At 35.9% G+C, this 25,712-nt stretch overlaps 1 protein-coding gene across 3 annotated transcripts in view; it reads right to left on the reverse strand.

Annotated features, from left to right (window-relative positions):
* The window catches only part of fzy (cell division cycle 20 protein fzy), a 102,190-nt gene that overhangs the window by 48,820 nt on the left and 27,658 nt on the right, over positions 1-25,712 (reverse strand). For all 3 annotated transcript variants that reach the window (XM_090388967.1, XM_090388966.1, XM_090388968.1), the window contains exons 2-4: positions 20,932-21,180; positions 12,324-12,439; positions 1,096-1,249 (exon numbers count right to left, since the gene is read on the reverse strand). In XM_090388967.1, the coding sequence (XP_090245093.1) occupies positions 1,096-1,249; positions 12,324-12,439; positions 20,932-21,166 (505 nt within the window). In that variant the 5' untranslated portion in view covers positions 21,167-21,180. The remainder of the gene's footprint in view (positions 1-1,095; positions 1,250-12,323; positions 12,440-20,931; positions 21,181-25,712) is intronic.

The raw sequence follows: 25,712 nt of genomic DNA on the forward strand, positions 1-25,712 counted from the left end.
TATTTCTATTCTTAGCTACCCTAACACAACCCATGTGTTTACTTGTACCGCAATGACTCCCGGCAGTCTCTGAAATATCCTGCATCTTGTTTTTCAGGCTTCTGCTCATTCCAATAGAAGCAGTGAAAGAATCTCTTTCACCTCTGCCAGTGGCTACTGTTAATCTATTCGTCTTTGTCTCCCCCCAAGCTAGCAGTTTTCCGACCCACCTAACACTGCCTCGATAGCATCAGCAAATATTCTTGCACCCTTTCTATTTAAGTGTATCCCATCCCTGTAGAAGCAATCTCTCCTGTTAACAAGTACAGTCCAGGCTGAAAAAAATTCTACCCCTTGAGCCTTGCACAATCTTTCCAGGGCCGAATTGATCGACAAGGCTCTCATCATATACTCCCTCCTATCGTGTCTGGGCAGAATTGCAGACACTTTCAAATTCAACCCTATTTCACGGCTTTTTTTCAACATCTTGTGATTCAGCCAAGTCACCTTCTGTGTTTCATCTCATCAAGATGGTCTACTCATAGATTGGAAAATCCTAGAGTAAAGGTAGCTTTCAATTAATTTAACTCTATCTTCAATAATTTTCTGGGATGTAAGTAGTCACACATGCAAAAAAAAAAAAATTTCCAGACTATAGAAAGTTGAAACGGAGTTTTACTGCATTCATATGGCTCAGACTACTTCTACTTTCAGCCAAAGTTGTTCTAGAACAATTCAAAAGGGTTACATCACAAGAGTCCTTGTCACAACAACTCGACAAAACCTGCAAAATGTTGCAGTTATCAGCAACAGCAGCTAGGGCAATTCCAGTTTCGTGCTTTTATCTTAGTCAAACCTTCACTGACATAAAATCTATAAGCGATTACCAGCATGTGGATTATGAAATGGGAAACTGAAGTGTTCTTTTAAGATAAAGATAAGAGATTGAATTAATATCAAAGAAAACAATAGAGTTCAGGACTTGTTTGAATCCTAGATGTTTCTAGTACTTATAGTTTCACTGTAATTTAAAAGGGGGAAAAAAAAAAAAAAAAAAAATCAAAAATCATTTTGGGTACCCCTTTGAATTATTAAATGAAAATTTCATATACTAACCATCTGGTGCAAGGGGAGCTTTCTTCTGAAAAGACATAATGCGATAACTGCTAAGATCACCATTAAGGTTTTCACTCATGGTCTGCCTAAATTCTTGAGATGAAGGGCTAAGATTTTCTGTGTTTTCTTTACTGTTGCCACTGGCTTGCATGAGCTGAAATAGAATTACTAATATTTGAATATTTTGAATTTGAAATGAACATTCTATTTTATTATCTGAAGAGATATAACAAAACATTTTTAAAACATGTTGGAGCAAGGTACAATAAATTTCAGGTGCCAATGCTGGTGCCTGGTATTTTCTGCAGTACTGTTCTGGAGTTTTTCCACCTTCAACATATTGGAAATTCAATCTGTGTCTGATGTTTAATGACAATTAACTGTAGTTCACTACACTCCACAAACTATCAGCAGCAATTTGTAGAAAGGAATTTTCATGCAAGATAAAGAATAACTGCAACTCTACAACTAACAAGATTCATCTTGCTATAAAATGTGAAAAAAAGACTGGAATCTGAAGAGTTATTTGAAGTGAAGTGATTTGAAGAATATTTGATAAATGGTACTTTTTTTGCTATATAAAATATATTATCCAATTTATCAAAGTTTGTAAAAGCAATGAAGCAGTATTTGTATACAGTATTTCAATACAGGAAAAGTGCATTACCAATGAATATTTCTTGTGTGTTCATAAAATCATGAACTCTTAAAATGATCTAACAATGGTTCCATTGTAGGAACTGTTATCAGTTAAATGGTCATTGTTGGTTGAATTATGTGGGCTAAGCTGAGGATATTATGTATCTAAAATTCCTATTCTGATTGTTAGTTGTAACATCGTAAACCCAGTTATAGTTAACATACCATGGATAACCTAAAAACTTGTTCCATATATTTTGTTAAACTATAAAAATTGACAGTGTACAGTGCTATAACTTGGTAGTTATAGCACTGTAGTCTACATAAAAAGAGAGGAATGAAGCACCACTTTTAAACAGATAGAGGTCAGATCTAAATATCTGTTTATTTCAAATTGGAAATTATATGCAGATTAAAATCTGATATTTCGTGGTACTTTCCTACCATTTCATCAGTGTCGGGAAAGACAGCAAATAAGAGGAAAGTGTTATAAATTACTCACAAAAATTCAGTGAATGCTAGATTTTAATATATTTTAGGGACAGATTTGAATTAAATTTGAACTATATTGAAAACTGACCGACAAATGGGGTCTATTTTTCGTTCTCCACTACCCTGAGCGTGGTATCACACAGTTGATAAGTTACTCTGGGATTACTGCTATCCATATGCATTACCTTGCATTTGTCAATGTTAAATTAAAACAATCTTTTTTGCCACTTCTCAGCTCATTTGCCCAATTTACCTAGATCTTGAGAAATTGACTTTGTTGCAGTAGCATATCCCAATTACTGTCTTCAACCACCATACCAAGCTGTGTATCATCTGCAAACTTAGATATTAAGTCTGATATGCCTTCATATCATTAAAAACACTAAGGGAAGATTCACAGCCAGACTTAGGGATACCACTAATAACAGTTCAAGAAGAGCAGTGCCTATTCATAGCCACACCGTCTTCTCCTGCTCAATCATCTATAGCAGCAACTTGCCTCTAATGCCACAATGCTCAAATTTGTACAGTAGTCTTTTATATGGAACAGTATTGAAAGCCAAGAATAATTCTTTGCATCCAGTTCTTTTGCTATTACATGATTGTATTCAATCAAATGAGACGCAGACAAGACTAAACCTTAAAAAATCCATGCTGTGACTGTCATATAAATGCATTCCTGTATAGATGGTCCTGCATTACTTCTTTAACCAGTAACTCCAGCTTACAGGTCTACAATTGTGCACCCCTCTCTTGATCTCCATTTGTGAATTGGGGATATATTCACACATCTTGAGTCCACAGGGACTGTCCCTGAATCCATGGATGTGCTGAAAAATTATGACCAATGACCATAATTACAAGAGCTTCAACTGTATTATAAAATCATGTTAGCTGTAATTATCATTAAGGATCTAAGAAATTGGCTTTATGTTTTCATGAACAATGCATACCTTTTATATAGATACTTCCATGGGTATTGTTCTTCTAAACTGGCATCTGTACTTCCCCTACTCTCTTACTAAGTACTACTATAGGTTCTAATAGTTAGTGTTTTCATATATATATAAAACCAAATCTAGCATGTGCTTTTTTCTTGTTCTCCATGCTCTCAACCATTTCTGCTTAAAAGGAATGAAAATTTTCATAAAGATTTTATTAAACTAAAAATATCTTGAGTATTATTGCATAAACATGATCAATATATTATTAACATAGTAATAATAATATTATTAATAATAATTAGGGGGCTCTGCCTCCTGCTCGCTTTACTCCCTAATCCCCACAAGAGCTTTTATACATAATATTATTATTATTAGCCATATGGTACAAGGAAGCCTGAGGCTTTTGCTACACCAGCCAAAAAAAAATTGAGTTACACCTGAGAGAGAGAGAGAGATCAGAAATAGAAGGGAATCGCCAATAATGATAATATCCAGCTCAGGATCCTGAGTGTGCCAAGCCCATACTCACTAGATGCGAGCCCCTGGAGTAAGTCAAATCTTTTCTATGTAAAAGACACCTGTCAAAATGAATGCACTGATCAATATCTAATCTAATATATAAAACAAAATAGAAAGTGTGTAAGAAAAAAACTATAAAAAGTAAAATTGTGTAAATGTTGAGTGAATGAGAGTTATTAATAATTGCACGTTCTATCTGAGCCTCTTGACTGGACAGACTGATGGCTATGCAGGCCCTCAGGGGAATCTCATGGTTATCCAAGCTGACACATCATGCTGTAGCTTTTTCTAGCTGGCATGGTGTGGGATGCTGACACTGGCCATTTGGGTAACCCCCAGGCCATTGTGGGACAGAGCTGCAAAAAGCACCCTCCACATAGGGATCTCTTTCCCTCTGTTCTTTTATTCTGCCCCGGGGGTGGTGCTGGGGCATTTCGGAAAGTTTTCTTGCTGATTGTAAGAGTGCCAATTTCTGTAAGATTTACAAGAGTTATTTGTTCTTTCCGTGTGTTCAAGGCTGACAGCCTATAGCGCCAAAGCTCACTCCTCCATGTGGTCCGGGGTGGGCAAGTGGAGGTGAATCCACTGCCTGGCTAAGTTGAGCATGAATGTAGGAGGACAAGGTTTCTTGTCAATTTTGTTCTGAATTTTTTCAAACTCAGGAGGGAGGATGTATTTTTCCCCTCTTGAGGCTTTTTGGTGCATTTCCATACCCTAAAAATTAGCTGTTAAGCCTAGGTTGACTTGAGTTGTCCCTGTGACCACTGCTCGTTTCACTTGGGCGGCGAGTATTTTTAATTACTAAGGATAGATTTCCTTGGTTTTTTAACATTTTGTTCCATTAAGCTGAGTCTTGGGTCCCGGACTCGTTGCTCTCTCACAATATTTATGATTGAGGATCTGGCAAAGATAAAGACGTGTACAAAAATCCAGGAATTGGGACTGAAATATAGTATTCCAAAGGAAATATATATCCGAGAATAGTTCTCCTCGATGTGGAACAAGATGTTGATAAGAATGAACTAAAAAGTCAGTTGTGGATAAAGAACTTTAAAGAACTTAAAATCAGTGAAAAGAAGTTTCAAGAAAGTGTTGAAATTGTGACTGTAAATAGGAATAAGAAAACTCAGTTAAATAATTGGATAGTGCAGATTACAGGTGAAATGTGGAGTTTGTTACATGATAGGAATCATTTGTTTGTTCGATGGTCATCCTGTAAGTTTAAAGAAATATATTCAATAACACAATGCTATAAATGTCTTGATTTTGGCCATGTTGCCAAGTACTGTAAGAGGGAGATGTTGTGTGGCCACTGTGCTAAATCTGGTCATACATTTAAGGATTGTAATGATCAAAATAAGGAACCAGTTTGTATTAATTGCAAGAAAAAGGATGTTGTGGCAGTGGATAGGAGTTGTCCAGAGTACAATAAGGCATTAGAAAATTACAAAAAGAGAATTAATTATAGGTAGTTATACAAAAATATTACAGATAAATGTGCAACGAGCAAAAGCTGTTGCTGCTCAGATAAATTATGTAATGGAAAAAGATGATGTTGCGATTGCCTTGCTGCAGGAGCCATACTCTGTAAATGATGAAATTAGAGGATATCCTCAAAGATATCGTATAATATCTGAAGGTGGTAATCCAAAGACTATTATAATAAGGGATAAGGAGTTGGTTGTTACCAAGATGTGTCATTATGCCAGGAAAACTGGTTGTGTTGTGAAATTATAGGCAACTTTGGAAGAGTGTATTTAGCAACTGTTTATTGTCCACCTTCAGAAGATATAGAAATATATGTTAAATTATTTGGAGAGATTATGCAGGGTTTTTGGATCGTGTGGCTTGGTGGTCGCAGCAGATTCTAATTCTAAATCTCCACTATGGGGTAGTGATGTATCTGATGGAAGAGGAGTATTACTGGAGGAATTCATTGCTGCTTCTCAAGTGGAGATAGTGAATGTGGCTGGATATCCACCTACCTATTCATCAATACATGGGCAGTCATATATAGATATAACTCTTGCAACATTCTGTGATATGTAATATTAGAAATTGGATGGTTCAAGAAAACTGTAGTACAAGTGACCATAATGTCATCTCCTTCGCAATAGAAAATTGTAATAATACAAGAGGATATTGTGATATTGATAGATTGAGAGTAAAAAGTGCAATGTGGTCAAGATTTGACAAAGAATTTAGGAATAGTGTTTCAATAATTGAATGGGATGATTTAACATCAGAACAATTTGTGAATAAATTAACTGAGTTTATACAGAGATCATGTAAAAAGAGTATGAAGACTAAGAAATCTGTTAGTCATCCTGTGTTTTGGGGGACTGAAGAATTAGGTTGGAAAAGAAAAGAAATGTTTAAGACGAGGCGTCAGTTTCAAAGATTAAGAAGATTTGGTGATTCGGATTTATGTAAGACTGTGAGAGAACAATATAGAAGTTTAAGGCATGACTTCATTCGTGCTGTCTGCAAAACTAAGATAATTAAATGGAGGGAGTATGTGGGAGAGCAAGGATCAAGGGACCCTTGGAATTTAGTATTTAAAATTTTAAATAATAAAAAGCACTTAGGAAAAATATCTTATAAAATAGAAAGTGATGATAATGAAACATTGACTTGGAAAGATTCTGTGAATGGGATCTTGGGGGAACTCTTCCCAGATAATGATGATCAGGAAAGTATAATGCAAAGACAAATGATCTCAGAAAATGCTAGATATAATTCGAATGAAGAGGATGAGCCTTTTACGATTTGGGGGGTTGGTAACGCAGTAAACTGTGCAAAGGATGGCAAATCACTGGGTCTGAACAAAATAGAGATAGAAGTGAACATTCAGGATGTTTCCTGAATTGTATGTAAAATTATATAATAAATCTTTAGATGAAGTGGCCTTCCCACCGGTATGGAAGATTGCACAAATAATGTTATTGATTAAAAGCACGGATAGAATGCTAAATGAAACCGGGGCATACTATCCCATTGCTCTCCTTTCTGTTCTGGCAAAAACATATGAACAGTTAAGTATGAACCATATAATGATTAAATATAGAAATAAATGTCTAGCATCTAAAAATCAGTATGGGTTTAAAAAAAGGTTGCTCTACTGAAGATGCAGCATATAGACTGGTTCAGATGGTGGGAGATAGTGATGAGCGATAGGTCCTTGGTATATTTGTCGATTTTAAAGGTGCTTTCGACCATCTCTGGTGGGAGGGCATTATGAATAGGATAGGCAAGACCAAGTAATAAGTTTTATTCTGTTTTTTTAGGAATTACTCTGTGAATCGTGAAGTTGTAGTAAGAACAAAATATACTGAGATTAAGAAGAATGTATATAATACATTCTTCTTAATCGGGTTGTCCACAAGGCTTGGTGGTGGGTCCCTTTGCATGGAACATTGTGTTTGATGAATATTTAAATTTGGAATTGGTTGGTGTTGATAAAATCACATATGCTGATGATCTTGTCTTAATAGTAAAAGGGAATGCAAGATCTCAAATAGAAAAGTTGGCTGAAATTGCTTTAAATACACTCCTCGATAGGTCTCTGAAGTATAGACTGCAAATATCAAGAGAAAAAAACAGTGCAAATGCTATTAAAAGGTAAACTTAGTATGAACCGGGCTCCTACTGTGAGGCTTCTGGGTGAGTCGGTTCGATATGTAATAACTAAGTATTTGGGTTTAAAGTTAGAAGAGCGACTATTTTTCACTGAACATGTTAAGTATTTAAAGGAAAAAGTGAGGGCACTCTATGCTAAGTTGCGGAGGGTGATAAGAGCTGACTTGGGAATAAAAGGCTGAGCTATAAATATGTTATACGAATGCCTATTTATCCCAATTGTAACATATGCCTCTGCAGCTTGGGTGCATAGAGTGTCAACTGTTCTGGTTCAAAAACATTTATGTCAGGCTCAAAGATTCTTGTTATTGTCTATAATCAGAGCAGGTCGAATCGTCTCTACAGAGGCCTTACAGGTAGGGTCCCTGTCTGGTATGAAGTTTTGTTGTCTGGCATGATATATTTTACAAAAAGGCATATCAGAAAAACTCACATGGATATAATATCTTGCCCAGATATAAATCGAGATTACACTACTATGGATGTGAAATATGAAAAGAAAAGGATATTGAATGAAATAAAAGAGAAATGGCAAGCAGTGGAATGAAACAGATAAAGGAAGGCAAATTTATGATTAAGAAAATACAGTATAATCCAGTGAATGTATTTAATAACACAATAAATACAATAAGATACAGTAGAGGCTTTCGCGACTGTCGAGTCTCTTTATCAACTTGATGATGATCAAGTTGATAAAAAGACTCGACAGTCTCGATAGCCTCTACTGTATCTTATTGTATTTATTGTGTTATTAAATACATTCAATGGCTTATACTGTATTTTCTTAACCACGGACCCCAGTACACCAGGCCCTTTCGTGGCAAACTTATGAGTTTATACCAAGAGTGGATAGATATAATTGATAGCAAAAAGAAACCCTGGCTACAATTTGGGATGCATGCGGCATTTCTTTTGACAGGACACGGACTTGCCTTCAGACTTTGTCAGTTGGGGCTGAGGAATGATGGGTTTTGCACTTGTGGTGAATTGGAAACATCTATGCATATGATGTGTTAGATTGTGCAGTCTATGCTGATTTGAGACATGAATTGGAGGTTTCTATGGGAAATCTTAGAAGGATGACCTTGTGGACCCTATTCACAGATAAACAGTTATTTTCCTATTTCAATAATTATGTGGCCGCAGTTTTTAAAAGAAGAGGGCATCTACAGCTAGATAGTAGAGCCATGCCTCATAGCGGCAGGGGAGGTAACTCTTGACAATGAAGATCAATGAAGTAATTTTATATTAGATCTTTCTTTCAAGAGGCTAAAGTATTATAAATTTTTATATTTTGAGTTGAGTTAAAATTTATTATTTTGTGTTATAAGTTGAATTCTAAAGACTATGATATAAGAACCAAATTAGCCACTTCCCAGGCAGACGCCTGGGAAGTGGATAGCGGATTGGAGGTTTCTTATTGTGTTCTTTTATTCCTACCACCTGGGGTCGTTTAAGCTCCTTCCCCACCCTGGTTGGCCCCTACCCCTTTTGCCTGGTGGCTCGCCCCATCAGCCACTTTCAACTCCCACCCTCTGGTCCAGTATGGACATCCTGTACCAGGATGTCCCCTTACTGTCTCCCCCTTTCAAATCAGGCAGGTGCCTCAACTACTGCCATCCTGTTCTCTACCACTTTTCCTCTTCCTATCTCCCCATTATCTCCTTTCCAATAAAAAGTTTTCTTTTGTGGGATCTCCTTGGATGCTTAGGCTACTCCAGGGTTCACCCCACCAGAGCTTTCTTCTCTCCTAATGTGTCCTGGTCTCCTAATGTGTCCTAAATCCCTGGGGCAGGATGGAAACCAAGGGTGTTAATGGCTCTCCACAGGTCCCCAGGCTAAGTGGTCAGAGGAACAACACAACCTTGAGGCTGTCACAGACATTCTCTCAGATATGTTAGACAAGCTGTACTTGCTATCTGGGAGTCTAAAACGCTGATGGAACTGATATTCGGGTTACACTCAAGTCAAGTGGACCCAATTTCAGCGAAGTCCGGACTGTCTGTGACAGCCAAATCCTCTGCTTGCACCTTCACAATGGTGGGACTGTTAGTAATCCTGGGTATAACCTCCATGCACAAGTACATGGTGGGTGACCACCCAGGCGTGAACCAACGTAAGCAGGGGTAGAGGTGTGGTGCCGACACCACATGGAGGAATGCTGCCCCTCTATGTTACCAGGCAGTACTAGGTGGTAGATGACTCTCATCAACCGGTGCAATACCACCACCACCACTTTGCTTATTGAAGGCTTGAAGTGGTGGAACCCATGTTTAGTCTCTAGAGCTAAGTTCCGGTCAACCCTACCCTATCTCTCCATCATGCAGTATGATTGATGACTTTTGAGGTTATGATGAACATCGTGGCGAGATCCAATATTCCTTACATTTCGAGGGTACAGCTCTAAAACGGTGTTCACAGGCCGGCTGCTAGTTAGTACACCGGACCGAACCTATTGGTAACTCTCTAGGAGTCTTCCGGATCAGCTAGTGTATAATCTTGCTACCTCTACCTGCCAGATAGTGACTGGAGGGAGTCCGAGTAGTGTGTATGTGGGGAGCATTGTCGAGGCCACGTTATGTCAAGGATCCGGGTATATTCTTACCATGTGTACACCATATCCAAAAATTTCATTACTTCATACAGCATGTCCCACCCACTTTTTCTTACTATTGAATACACCATGAATTGTCAAACTAATAGAGCAAGCTTATCTGCGAAAAGAGCTAAACCTCCCAAGCACTTCCTAATTCATTTCACAAATATACGTGGTCTCGATTCCAATCTCAACGATGTCCATTTCCACTTGAAGTCTGCCAAACCCCATGTATTTTTTCTGACAGAATCTCAGTTATCGGTTGATTCAACTACTGCTCATCTCAGATGCCCAAATTATTCGCTGTATGATTCCTTTTGCCTCCAAGGTGGTACTTGTGCAATGTCCATTCTGATATTCCCTGTCAGAGACTTGGCAATTTGGAATCTTCTCTCTTTGATCTTCTCTGGCTTAATATCTCTCTACCTCAGTGTGTCAAATTCATCTGTTGTCTCTACCATTCTCCCAACTCCACTAATCACTTGGAGCTCTTTGACTTCCTCTCTTTGCAACTTGACTTTCTCCAGTCCAACTTTCCTAACAGTGAGGTAATTTTCCTTAGTGATTTTAATGTTCACAACTCCAGCTGGCTTCCGTTTTCTAGTCACACCAACCCAGCTGGTTGAGATGCTGAGGCTTTTGCAATTACTAATGACCTTGCACAGATTGTTCATTTACCTACAAGAATACCAGACAATTCTAATCATACAGCCAACACACTTGATCTTTTTCTGGGCTTGGCACACCCAGGGTCTTGAGCTGGATATCATCATTCTTCTCTTTCTTGGCGATTCCCTTCTACTTCTGACTCTTGTTCTCTCTCTCTCTCTCTCTCTCTCTCTCTCTCTCTCTCTCTCTGTCTTTTTTGGCTGGTGCAGCATAAGCCTCAGGCTTCCTTGCACCATACAGCTAATAATAACAATAATTTGTAGTGTGGCATTCTCAAATTCAAATAAATATCACTATGTAATTATTTACCTGCGTTTAGTTAGGAAAAGGGTTTTTTGATTTGGGTTCTATAATACATGAGGAATACTGTTTAATCCAAAAGAGAAGGATTAAAATATTTAACTGAAATACATACAAACTATACAAATATTTAAAATATTTATAAAATACTAAACTATTTTACAAATATACAATATTCATTAATGTACAAAAAACTTTACAATGGAACATCAAGTGATGCACGTGCATGAGGTAGTGAACATTAAGGAGGCAGTTGTCAATAATTAATTGCATTGTTGTGATGTAATTGCCTCACCCTTTTCTCCCATTGGCTCGGATAAATATTACTAGGAGGAAAACGTTTAATGCATAGAGAGATAATAATAATAATGCAGAACAAATTATGGCATCAATTTATTGATGCTATAATTTATATGTACATGCACAAAAGATAATAATCACTAACAAGGAAAGTTGACTAATAATGTTGAACCTAAAAAAAGATTCAAAGAACATCGAATGGTAATGATGAATACCTAGATATTGAGTTGTAAAAAGTGGCATATCTACCTTCAAAGGTTAGGGTTATTATGAAATAAATATCACCTGCACTGAACAATTTCTATAAAGTAAACAAAACTGCATCATTAATAATTCCTTGAGTTTAATATCTATCAGTGTCTTCACAAAGCTAAACATCAAGGAGGGCTATATCCAGATTTATATCCAGGGTTTATTTTTATTTTCAGACCTTCACATCTTAGGACCATAAAAAAAAAAGCAATAAGTGGGAAAACAGTTAAACTGGAGCAGTATAAAAATGGATGGTACTTGACAGGAGCATTAAAAGTGTGTGTTATAATGGGAATTTACCATATTATTTCTCATTTTTCCATATGCTATTTCAGAGTTGAATTCTTATTCAGTTTCTTCCCTTTATCAATATTCTGATGGATAATTTTTTTTATATTACTTTTTTGGTTTGCTATTTCTTGTTTTACTATTAATTACTATTATGACAAATGATGCAAGGAAGTATACATATAACTTATAAAGCATCAGCAAAAAAAAAAAAAAAAAAAAAAAAACACTACTGAAATGTATTTTATAGGTAGTGTTTAATTTATTCAAGCTACCCACTTCCACAACACCAGGTGGTAGCTTGTTCCAGTAATCAATTACTCTCTGGCTGAAAGCACAGAATAATTAATTGTTGGAACAAATCAACTTTCACATATCTATTCTACAGACATCCTTTTCAATTTAAATAAATTTAAATTAAAAAGGACATAAATGTTCCCTTGTGTGCATTGTCTGAGAAAGAGTTAGAATGCCATTTCTTACATTAACAATTCTTATAGACGTATGTTTATTGGTAATTTTTTTCCCCTTTAACCATGTTTATTTTTAGACCTTCACATATAGTAAAATATAAACTTCAGAATACATACCAAATGATAACTGAGGTCAAAATCCATTCCACTTCGATTTGGAATAAATCTGTCCCCAATATAAGCAAGTGGCGTTTTTGGTGTTCTGCTTTTCCCAGGTGTAGCTTTAGATTTTTCTAATCAAGAAAATAATATATGCATGATAATTATATATATATATATATAAAAAAAAAACAGATAAATAAAATAATTGTTCTTAATTATAAATGTTTGTAAAATAATAAGAGAAGTTTACCCCAATATAATACGTAGAACACTTCCGTATAATGTTCTCCAGAAATTAAAACGAAAAACTTACATTACAGTAACAATTAAAAATCAATTTAACACACTTAAAAATCAATTTAACGCAATTAAAACGAAAAAAATTGCCAAACGATTTTCCTTCCTGAAGCTGACAATGCTTTTCATCAGTATGTCGTGATCACAGGAATGAAAATTACCAAATAGGAGTGAGTATGAAACTTAAATAGGGATTATTTGTCTTCGTGCATGCGCATAAAAGCCCACAAATCGAAGATGAGATAGGCCCTGTTTAAGAATCTGCTGGTTAATATTTGTATTTCCAAGCCCAAAGCAGATTCTGTCGTTGAATATTTGTAGGTAAAAAATAGGGCCGAATCGGAGATGAGATAGGCCCTGTTTAAGAATCTGCTGGTTACTATTTGTATTTCTGAGCCCAAAGCAGATTCTGTCGTTGAATTTTTGTAGGTGAATGGGTGATAGCTGTTATAATCTAGAAGCATATCGGTGTTTGTAGGTTTTAGATGGATGTTAAATTGGATTTCATTCGAGTCCTGAGTAAGTGAAATTTAGAAAATTTAATGACTTTGTATCTGTATCCTTCCTTTCCAATGTAAATTTGAGCCTAGAATGAATATTATTAAACGAATGTAAAATGTCTTGGATAGTACTACTGTCAGTAATAACTAGAACATCGTCTAAATACCTCCCATAGTATGTGATATGGGGTCGAAAAGGCGCAAAATGTATATGCTCAATCGTTGAGAGATAGATCTCCAATATTAAGCCGCTCAGGCTCAATCCCATTGGCAAACCAAAAATTTGTTTGTACACTTTGTCTCAAAAGGTGATATAGTTGGCCTCAACTAGCAGTTTAATTAAGTGAAAAATAAACAGGTGTCATCCCCTTGCTGCAATAAACCGAATTAGGGTATAAGCTAAGGATAGGATACAAAATACTACACCAACTAACAATAGTAATATCAAAAAATACTTTATTTCTGTCCCATATGTTGAACAGTGGCACAAACAGCTTAACAGATTCTTTAAAGATACCGAATTTAAAATTGTAGCCAGGCCAATACGGAAATTACACACTATACTGAACAATCACTCAGTCCTTTCCTCGTTCACAACACAAATTAATGATCAGGTATACAACATTTCTTGCCGTGATTGCGACTCACTTTACCATGGTTCAACGCGTTTCCCTTTGAATATTCGTGTTAATCAACATGCGGCCTCAGTTCATGCTTCTCGTTCAGCAGCGTCAGAATTAGCTTTTCACGCCGTTTATGAAATACATACTTTTTTATTTAATGAGGCCAAAATACTTAGTGTCCAACACAATTATATGTGACTATTAATTGCAGAAACCGTAAAAATTAAATTAAACGAAAATTCTGTTAATGTTCGTTGGCCATATCTCATCTCCGATTCATGGGCTTTTACGCGCATGCGCGAAGACAAATAATCCCTATTTAAGTTTCATACTCACCCCTATAATGATAAATGGATGAAAGTCAAAAGAAGAATAAATTTTGTATGGATAGCATTCAGGAAATATTGTCACATACCGAGGAGCAATATCCCAATTTGTCTGAAACGTAAAATAATGAACCAATGTATACTCCCCACCATGACATGGAAGTGAAACTTGGGCACTCACCAAAAGAATGGAAGAGAAGCTGAGAACTACACAGCGAAGAATGGAACAAATTATATTGGGAATCAGACTGTTAGATAAGAAGAGAAACACATGGATTAGGCAGCAAACTCAAGTAAAGGACATTCTTATCAAAACTAAAGAACTGAAATGGTCTTGGGCAGGACACATAGATCGAAGACATGATGACAGATGGACTAAGAAAATAACAGAATGGTACCCAAGAGGAGCTAAGAGAAAACCTGGAAGACAACGGAGATGGACAGATGAAATTCATGAGTTTGTGGGTAGTAAATGGATGGCCATTGCACAAAACAGAAGGAACAGGAAAGTTGCTGGAGAGGCCTTTATCCTGCAGTGGATTGAAAATGGCTGATGATAACATGACTCACCCGTATTTGGTAATTTTCATTCCTGTGATCACGACGTACGGTTGAAAAGCGTTGTCAGCTTCAGGAAGGAAAATCGTTTTGCAATTTTTTTTGTTAAATTCTTTTAATTAATTTTCTTATTTTTAATTGCGTTAAATTGATTTTTAATTGTTACTCTAAGGTAAGTTTGTCAATTTTTTCATTTTAATTTCTGGAGAGTATAGGTGGAACAGGACCAGGGTATTGTCTGCCAGGAACAAAGGTTGATGACGTTGTAGAGCAGATATCATCTTTTAAGGGCACAAAAGGTGATATAGTTGTACACATTGGCACTAATGATATTAAGAGTAGGAGACCGGCGGAATTACTTAACAAGTACAAGTCACTGTTGAAGAAAAAAAGCCGTGAATTAGTGTTGAATTTGAAAGTGTCTGCAATTCTGCCCAGACATGATAGGAGGGAGTATATGATGAGAGCCTTGTCGATCAATTCGGCCCTAGAAAGATTGTGCAAGGCTCAAGGAGTAGAATTTTTTTCAGCCTGGTCTGTACTTGTTAACAGGAGAGACTGCTTCTACAGGGATGGGATACACTTAAATAGAAAGGGTGCAAGAATATTTGCTGATTCTATCGAGGCAGTGTTAGGTGGGTCGGAAAACTGCTAGCTTGGGGGGATACAAGGATTAATAGATTAACAGTAGCCACTGGCAGAGGTGAAAGTGATTCTTGCACTGCTTCTATTGGAATGAGCAGCAGCCTGGAAAACAAGATGCAGGATATTTCAGAGACTGCTGGGAGTCATTGCGATACAAGTAAACACATGGGTTGTGTTAGGGTAGCTAAGAATAGGAACAGGTGCATGTATACTTGCGTGTACACCAATGCTAGGAGTTTGGTAAATAAATTTGATGAATTTGAGGTATTGCTCAAAACATCAGAGGCAGATATTGTTGGGATATCAGAGACGTGGTGTCAAACAGATGTAAGGAATGCAGAACTGGAATTTGGGGAGTACAATGTGTACAGAAAGGATAGACAGGCCAGGAAGGGAGGAGGGGTTATGTTATTAGTTAAGAAACACAAAATCCAAGGAAGTGAAGCCAGTGGACATCGCTGGACAGTGCAGTGTCGACTCAGTTTGGTGTGACATAAGCAATGGGAGATCAAAATTGAGAGTAGGAGTGTGCTATAGGCCTAATGACTCTGATGAGTATAATAAGAAACTGTACAGGGAAATAGTGGGCCAGTAAATCAGAGAGTCTTATAATGGAGGATTTTAATTTCCCAGATATTGACTGGATTTTGTGAGTTGGTCACTCACACACTAGCAAGGATTTTGTGGATTTATTGGATGATTGTTTTCTACATCGGCATGTTTGGGAGGCAATACTCTAGAGGGAGTAATACTCTTGATCTGAGTATTGGGAGGCAATACTCTTGATCTGATTATCAGTAGTGATTCTTCATGCATTAAGAATCTGCAGATAAAGGAACCACTAGGTGGCAGTGATCACAGTGTGCTGAAGTGGGATTTACTCAAAGAGGTAACTACCATCAGGAGTAAAGGGAAGGGTTTTTGCTTTCGTAAAGGTGACTACGATGGTCTAAGACAGTATTTAAATTCTATACAGTGGGACCAACTGATGATGTTACCAACAGCAAATTCAAAATGGGAAGCATTCAAAGAACTTATCTTGGAAGCTACTAGGCTTTACATACCAACTAAGAAATATTGTTCAAGGTTTAGGCCTAAATGGATGTCAGATGAATTAATGAGACATATGGCAGAGTAGAAAAATGCATGGGATAGATATAAATTAATGGGTGACATGGAAGCCTATGACAAAAATCAGTTTATTTATACTCCAGAATGACCGCATAAGATAGTGATACAATAACATTACTGCAGTCAATAGTCACATGGCCTTGAACCACAGGCATGTATACTTTTGTACCCTTGTATAAAATTTTAATCTGTACCCTTGTATAAAATTAAGAGGTAAATTGTAGTGTACTTGTCTCGCATAATGTCCTCAATGAAGTTGAGGAGGGAAACAGTCTTATTTTCTTATCTACTATTTACTCTCTCTCTCTATTTTTCTTTTTTGCAAGTGCAGAAAAAGCCTGTGCATTCCATGCGCTATACATTACCACTAAGTTTAGATGTGTAAATGAAGGCAAACTTAATAACAGATAAAATTAGAATTTAACCAGCTGTTAATTGTGTAGGGGCCATTCCAATTTTTTAAATTAAAATATGTGGGTAAATATGCTTCAAACAGAAGAAATGGATATTTTAAATACAGGTGGTTCTCGACTTTACGAGTTAATTCGTTCCTAGCACACGCTCATAAAGTGAAAACTCATAAAGCAGGAATTTATTTCCCATAGACATAAAGTTACGTTCTCAACAATGAAATTAGTTAGCTGATTAGTTTATCTTTAAACAATGGTTGATTTACTGAAAGAAATGAAAACGTAGCCTGCAAAATCAAACAAATTATAATAATGGAGAAATTATTTACGACTTACAAATGTTAAAGAATGTTTATTCTTCATCATCATAGACTAAATGCCCACTCTTTGATCACTCATTATTGGCTGGGCACTCGGTTTGTTGCACAAGGAGTCGTCTTCAGAAATGTTTCAAGAGGCGTTTGTTTCCAAGATAATCTTCTCTTTTGATTATAAATTTCACGATTGCATGCATAAGCATTTTTTAACGGCACACACATATTGCAACTAACACGATTCGCGTGGAATAACAAGTTTACGAAGCTTAAAAAAAAAAGAATGAAGAGAAGAGTCTGAAAATTCATTTATGTTTTTTATATGATTGAAGATTGCAATGAAGGGGAAACACATTTCACCATAATAACATAAAAACCACACAATTCCAGCTATCGGTATTTTTGCAAATGCAAGAAGATCGAGTTTATTACCCTTTTATAATTGCTTGCATTAACAGAAAATGCCCAATAAACTGGAAAGTGCAAATTGCTTTTATTGTCTTATGGTCGTGACCTCCAGAAATGTGATTTAGAAAAATATCACGAAGGTGTTTAAAATTGATTCTTATAACAGAACATATGATAACGATGAAAGTGTAGTGTATTTTAATGATTTTAACTGGTAACTAATGCTCACGACTCGTGACCTTAAAAATGACATGATAAATAGCTTAGTTATACAGCAAAAATTTCAACTTCCGAGATCTTGAAACGAATTATCAAAAAATAAATGCGTTATTCGGTTCACATTACGATATTTTAACGATACGATGGCGTCTCTGGAACTGATTAATATTGTAAAGTGAATTACACTGTATTGTATAGCTATGCATGTGGTTTGGAATGTGGTATTTACGAATGTTTAACATTCATTTTTTGCAATTAATGTTCATATTTTCAATTTTGTTGATACTTGGGAAAAAAAAAAAAAAAACTTGTAAACCCAGGAACTCATAAAGCGAGAACTGCCTGTACTATATCATTGAAGTAGAAAAGGCCACAGAACATATCATGTATGGAAAGAGGAAAGGTGTACATGAAATTAGGTCTAATTTCAGAGAGAAGAAAAATATTATCAAGGTGGTTACATCGCATTATCCAGAAGTCACTTTCAAAAGGAAACTCCATCAGCATTTATTGCATTAATTATAATACATTAGGGAAAAACAGGGTTAGAATTAGAAACATAATCCTTGAAGATGTCAGGTTCAAAATCTGAACCAAGATAAATAGAAGAGACATGGGAATGACAAAACTTGTATTTAGGATTTGCTGATCTTGAAAAAGCATGGGAGAAAATACCCAGAAATGTTTTCTTCAAATTTTCTAAAAAAATATGCCATCAGGAGTAACTGTTTTAAATAAAATAGAAAGTTTGTATAGAAATGACAAATAGACTGAGGATATTTTTTTTTTCAAGCACCATTTAATAAGAGTACAAGTTACAAACAAAGTTTAATATGGAAGGTGTAAAAATTAAATTGTTATTATATGCTGATGATATTTTTCATATTAAAGCAGACTCTGCAAGACAGGTATTCCCAGTTTGGGAATAATATATGTCAGTAATAAATGTGTGTGGTATGGCATAAGAACCAAAGGAGAAAATTTTAAAAAATTGTCCTCTCCACTAAGAACAAAATTTTTAAATCAACTAATTGATTATTATCTATATCAACACATTAGGGAAAAGTAAAGCAAGACTATTGTGACCCTAATCATCACCTGTGATCCTGAAAATGCAGTAGAGCCAACGTTAAAGAAACTACAATTAGCGGTAAGGAACTGTTTGTATGTTCTGTCGGCAAAAACCTATCCCATGACAAACGTTCTACTACTTTTGGACTCTAGGGGGATAAAAAATTTTTTTTAAAAAGTTGGACATCCCTGCATTAACAGGTAGTGATCATAATGTATTAATGTGAGAAATGTCTAAATATATAACTGCTGTCAACAGTAAAGGTCAGGCTTTTAATTTATCAGGAAAATTATGATGGCTTCAGAAATTATCTGAATTTGATGGGTATTATTGAAGCTAATGAGTATAAATGCTAAATGGGAAACATTCAGAGAAGTAATTTGAGAAGATACCCATCTTTCTAAAGTGGATAAGAAAATTAATAAATAAGTTATCTTTAATAAAGTTACTTAGGGAGTAAGAAATTGTAAGGGATACTTTGGAAAGGCATTGGTAAAGTGGGTAAAGGTTAATAAAGAATTTCTTACATGTGTGAACATTAGAAGGAAGGGGCTGACCATATTGGCACCTATGAATAACTTGGCAACATCACTAATGAATCTAAATGAAGCAAAAATTACATGGTTAATAAACACTGATAAGATAAATTTTGTTACATCAATATTTACACGAGCTTTTTTTTATGCTTGGCATAATTACTAGTTAGAAAACTGTCTGATCAGTGATAATAAATTGGCAGATAAATTGCCATGCTTTAACTTGAAAAGGCATGAAGTGCTGATGGGATTTATCCAGTGATATTATAAAAGAAGCAGCATAACAGACTGTCAAACTCCTATTACAATACACTGTCTCCAGAATTAGGCAAAATCTAGGCAGATAGATTGGATTACAGGTAATTTTAAACCTATAAGTTTGCCTGTTGTCAGAAAAATTATGGAATCTAAAATTAAAGATGTACTGAAGGATCATCTAGAAAGCAGTGGAATTATACAAGAACCATAGCATTGGTTTGTTAAAGGGAAATCATATATAATATTTCTGATTAACTATTATGAAGACTTATGAAAGAGGAGCTAGATGCAATGAATAATTTTGACAAATATTTAGATTTTAGTAAGGCTTTTGATAGTTTCACATAAACACCTTTTGCATAAACTGGAACGTGCTACTAGTGAGAAGGTATTATGGTGGATAAAAGATTGGTTAAATGACAGAAGACATGGCTATTCATCTGACTGGACTAGGGCCTTGTATTAGGGTTCAGTACTGGGATTTTTGCTGTTACTGACATTTCTTAATGGCATTGATGAGGATATAACAATAATTTGATCTTTTCTTGAGAAAAATTAGCCACCCCAAGGAAGTTGTATACATTGCCTTTGTGTATGTCATGGCCCTGACCATACCAGAATTCAGTCAAAAGATATCAAAGTCATCAAACACTGCTCTACCACCCTTATAATTAAACACAAAAAACTGTTGAAGAAAAACAGAACACTATTCAAAATAGGAAATAACGGACATCAAACACTCCGTGAGTGTATGCGAACACAATAATAAGTCACCCTAGAGGCAGATAACATAATGGCAGTCCCCCAAGATAACTTAGCACTGTCTGTCACTCATTTGGAGAGGTCTGGGTTAGATTCCTGTCAACAACCGGAGGAATTTTTAAAGTCCTGTTCAATCAACTCTAGTTAGCTTTAGTTAGGTGGAGGGAGTAGTTTTTCCCTGTGAAAAACTACTGAATGTTTTATATGCTGAAAAAAAGAGTTCACTCTTTTTCGGCATATAAAATATGCAAATCAGCCCATACAAACAAAAACAATTGTTTTTGTTTGTATGGGCTTATACAATTGTATAAGCAACATGCTCCAGTACAGTTAAAATAATTTAAAAGAAAATACAGAAAAAAAAAGTTACATAAGTTGAAAAGAACAGTAGTATTCTGGGAAATCTTTTAGTGTATCTGATTTATTGAGCAAACCAAATCCACTAAAAGCTTTTAAAGTCAATACATAACAATTCCAATAAAATCATTTATAATTAACAAACAGATCAAAATCAACAGTAAAGTGTAAGACTATAAAAAGCCAAGTAAAATTAGTTAGGCATACCAGGTGTTCCTTTGGACATCTTGCTTGTTAAACCTGAAGACTTGTTAAGAACAGTATTTGACTTGATTGTAGCATTTGTGAGGGTGTTATTCAATGGTGTGCTCAGAGAATTATTTATACTAGATGAAGAGTTCTCCAGTGCCTTCCTCTGCCACCGCGGAACTGGTCCTCTAGTGACTGTGGCATCAAAGGGTTGAAACCTAGCCATTTCATTTTCCAAATGATGGACTGACATTTTAGTAAGTGATCCTGCAATAATAATAAAAAGCTGTTAAATCCTTTATCTGGCATACATCAGAAGAACAAATAAGAAACCTTTCAAAATACAAGGTTAAATAGATGCAGAAAAACTTATATTAAAGCAAATGTGTAACGGGCAAACCCGTATAACACGGTACTTCTACAACACGGTTTCGCTTAACACGACAAATTCCGGTAATCCTCGCATAACAGGGTACTTATATAACATGGTTTCACTCTAACACAGAGAATTATGGCAAGCCTCGCACAACACGGTATTTTTGAGCTTTTGTGTGGGGGAACCCTGCTATTATGTTGGATGTAATTTTTCAACAGTTCCATTCTTTTTTGTGAATCCACGCAGTTCCAATTTCTTTGATTTTAGACATTGCATGCCAAGTCACAAATGTCTCATTAGTCGTTATGCAAAAAAAATTATTGGGAAATCAACTTTAGTTAGCTGATTCCGGTGTTAGATTCTGAGCTATTGAACTTGTGGAAAAATCTAGATTTCAAAGTTCTATTACTATTGGATAACAGGCCAGACCATCCAAAAGATAAGTCATCGAAGCGTTGAAGTAATGTTCCTACCACCCAATACAACTTCTTTAATTCAGCCATTAGATCAAGGCATTATACCTACCTTCAAAACTCATATCAGAAAATCGTTACAATGGATTCTAGAAAACACTGATTCCAAATCTATTGAATTAATGGAGGCATGGAAGCATTTTTCAATTGTGAACTGTATTGGCTTTATCATAGCTTTATCACTCAACGAAGTAAAACCATCAACATTAAATGCGTGTTGGAAAAATGTATGGCCAGAGTCATTTCATTCAGGAAATAGTCGAACCAGCAGAAAATGGAATCGGTGCAATAGTAGAACTTGCTAAGTCAATAGGAGGGGAAAGTTTTGATGATATAACTACTGAAGCCCTCCTGGGTAGCACAGTTGGTAGAATCGGCCCCAACATCAGTTGGAAAAGACCCCAGTTTGAATTCCGTTGATGATGGGAGGAATTTTTATGGGTCTTTTTCATAATATGGCTGAGTTAATCAGTCTCATGCAAGGGTAGCAAGGTTTTCTCTCTCAGAAACTCAGGTTTTTCATCTAGCAAAACAGAAAATCAACCTCAGAACACGGGCAATTTATAGACAATATACACAGAGCAACATGGCCTTAGTTGCCACTGCTCCTAAAAAAAAAAAAAAAGATACGATTACTGAAGACATTCAAGAATTACTGGTAGAAAAAGAGGGTGACAAAGCAGATTTGATGGAAATAGCATCGGAGGTAAACCAAATCAATTCAGAGGATGATAATGCAGATGAAAATTCTCAACTTCCAAATTGTACACTAAAAAGCATACGGGAAGACAAAGTTAGCCGAGAAATTAGAATCTTATTTTTTGAATGCAGATTCTTCGACTGAGAGGAGCCCGAAGTTCAAAAGGAGCTTCAAAAATGCTCGATTACATATGATGAAATTTACAAAGATCTATCAAGCAAAAGCAAACAAACCCAGATTACTGATTTTTTTTTAAAAGAGAACAGAAGATACACGAAATCTAGAATGGTGCATTTTTGTTAGTTTTTGAACGTAACCCCCCCCCCCTTTGTACTGGTTCTTAGTCCCATATAACATTCGGGTGGAATTCAGGATCATTTGGATCGATTTGAAATTCTCAAGGATACTCAGCATGGTTTTGTAAAGGGAAAATCATGTTTAACAAATCTGGTTCGCTATTTCAAAAGGGTCACTCACGAGCTGGATTTAGGGAATAATTTCGACATTGTTTATTTAGATTTCAGCAAAGCTTTTGACTCAGTCCCACATGAGCGGTTGCTTTATAAGTTGGAACAGGTTGGAATCACTGGGAAAATCCTTATATGGATAGAAGGATGGCTTCAGGGCAGGAGGCAGAGGGTTGTGATAAATGGCTATTCCTCAGATTGGGTTGATGTAAGAAGTGGGGTTCCCCAAGGATCAGTATTAGGACCACTGTTGTTTTTAATTTTCATAAACGACATTGATGAAGGGATAGAGGGCGTGATGTCTAAATTTGCAGATGATATTAAAATTGGTAGAGTAGTTAATGATCACTGTCAAGCTGAGCTTCTTCAGAGAGACCTAGATAGACTTCAGGAATGGTCAGAAAAATGGCAGCTGTGTTTTAATCCAACAAAGTGTAAGGTATTACACCTGGGAAACAGTAATCCCAAAAAAACTTATTCACTTGGTGGAGTTCAACTAAACCCAGTACTGGAGGAAAGACGATACGGTCAGACATGAAATTCTCGGAGCATTGTAAACAGGTTGCAAGGAAGGCCCATGGTGTCCTATCGATGATCTATCGAACTTTTGCAAGTAGAGATAGGGACGTGATAATCCCATTATATAAGGCTTATGTTAGACCACACTTGGAATACTGTGTTCAAGTATGGAGACCGCACCTAAAGAAAGACATCGAGCTTCTTGAAAGGGTGCAAAGAAGGGTAACTCGCCTGGTGAGATCGGCAAAAGGGCGTCCTTAAGAAGAAAGACTTCGAATATGTGGGTTGCAGAGTTTGGAAACTAGACACCTTAGAGGAGATTTGATTGAGGTGTTTAAGGCTCTGAGAGGCATCAGTAAAATGAATGAGGACAAAATTTTCAAGATTATAAATGATGCTAGAACTAGGGGACATAAATTCAAGTTACGGGGGGAAATGTTTAGATTGGACTGCAGGAAGTTTTATTTTAGCCAGCGAGTTATAAATTACTGGAATAAGTTGCCTTCATGGGTGGTAGAGGCCGACAGTTTGGGGAAATTCAAAGGTCATCTGGATAGTACTTTCGGGTAAGGGAAGCGCATAGGATGATAGGTTTAATTTCCTTTTTATTTATTTTTTATTTTATTTTATTTATTTTATTTTTTTATTTATTAATTATTATTATTTAGTTATTTATTTTATTTATTTATTTATTGTTTTTATCATTGTTTTGTTCGGATTTTTTTTTTTTTTTTTTTGGCTGGTGCAGCATAAGCCATAGGCTTTCTTGCACCATGCGGCCGTTACTAATACTAATACTATAACATGGTTTTGCAATACATGAGATTTTATAAGTTAACTACCATGTTATATGAGGTTATATATATTGTTACTTGGCCACTATTGAAATAATTCCCTCTTCCATTAAATTATTAAAAAAGGCAGAGAACACTGTTGAAACAAGCTTCCATCTGGTTTTGTGGAAGTGACAGTCTGAATAAATTTAAGGAAGCATTAGACAAATTATTAGAGGGAATAGAAAGATGAAGTGGGTAGTTTTTCTTTTCTTTTTTTGGCTGATGTGTAATTTTCCACTATTAATATTAATGAGGAGTCTTGTACAATCAGATATTTCTTCCCCTCCCCCACAACCATTTAACGTGGTTTCTAAAGCCAAGGCCATACAAAAGTTTCTAAAGCCAAGGCCATACACAGCTTTCAAACAAAAACAGCCTCAAAGTTTTAATTAATTGTAGGAGCAACACTACCTACATTATAAAAACTATAAAATTCTTTGAAAGACACGTTGGCATTGCTGATATATGTCTGAAATTCACTACATGTTCAACCCTTAATAGGTATCAACTGTCCTTGTTAGTTTTGTTTCAAGAAGTTTAGATTATACCACAGTGGGCCGCCATACAAGTATTATATAACAGAGAGTATATAGGAAACCCTTAATCCACAATCCAATAGTTGTGAATTAAGGCTTTCCTATGTTTCAATTTCCTTCAAGCAAAGAGCTAAAGCAAAAATAAATGCAATTGGAAGGATTTCACAATCTCCATATACACCCTACCCTCAGTATTTGTGAACTAACTATTCATAAATTTGCACATTACAAATTCTTCTTTGGATGATCTCTGAGAATGGACTTCTTGATACTAAAATTAATTTTCTGCATAGGTGTTGTGAGCATTCAGTTGAGTCATAACTATCTCATGCTGCAACATGTTAACATGCCATTGTTGAATGGCAAAATAGAGTAAAGTATAAATTTTATCTCTGAATAGATAAAAGTTGGATATTTTATTTGAATGAAAATTGAGGCATATTCAAAAAATATCTGGATTAGCTCATTATCACAGCACAACATGTTTAGACATGTCTCATTTTTACTTCCATGCAGTAAGCTGTTCACTCACAGAAGTCCTTTATTTTCCCAAAATGAAGATATTTTCATATCTCACCATATTTCAAAATGTCAGACTGCACTGAAAAGTGCATTGTTGCTTTAAATTCAGAAAAACCACAAATGAAACATTTTATCTTAAAATAGTATGGGGGGGGGGTCTCTGCAATGGGCTGTTACAAGTTTGACTGGCAACATTGTTTCAAAAGTGGGCAGGGGAAAGTCTGTTGAAAGTGATCTGTGATCAGGACAGTACTCAACTTCAACAATTGACGAAATGGCACCCAAGATGCAAATTTGGCATGAAAGATTAAAGTCTGAGGATTAACCGTTCATGAAATCACTAAAGAAATTTATCTCCCTGGATTCACAT

This window comes from Mastigoproctus giganteus, chromosome 14 (genome assembly GCF_048544385.1).
Source record: "Mastigoproctus giganteus isolate SK-2022 chromosome 14, ASM4854438v1, whole genome shotgun sequence".
NCBI lineage: Eukaryota > Metazoa > Arthropoda > Arachnida > Uropygi > Thelyphonidae > Mastigoproctus > Mastigoproctus giganteus.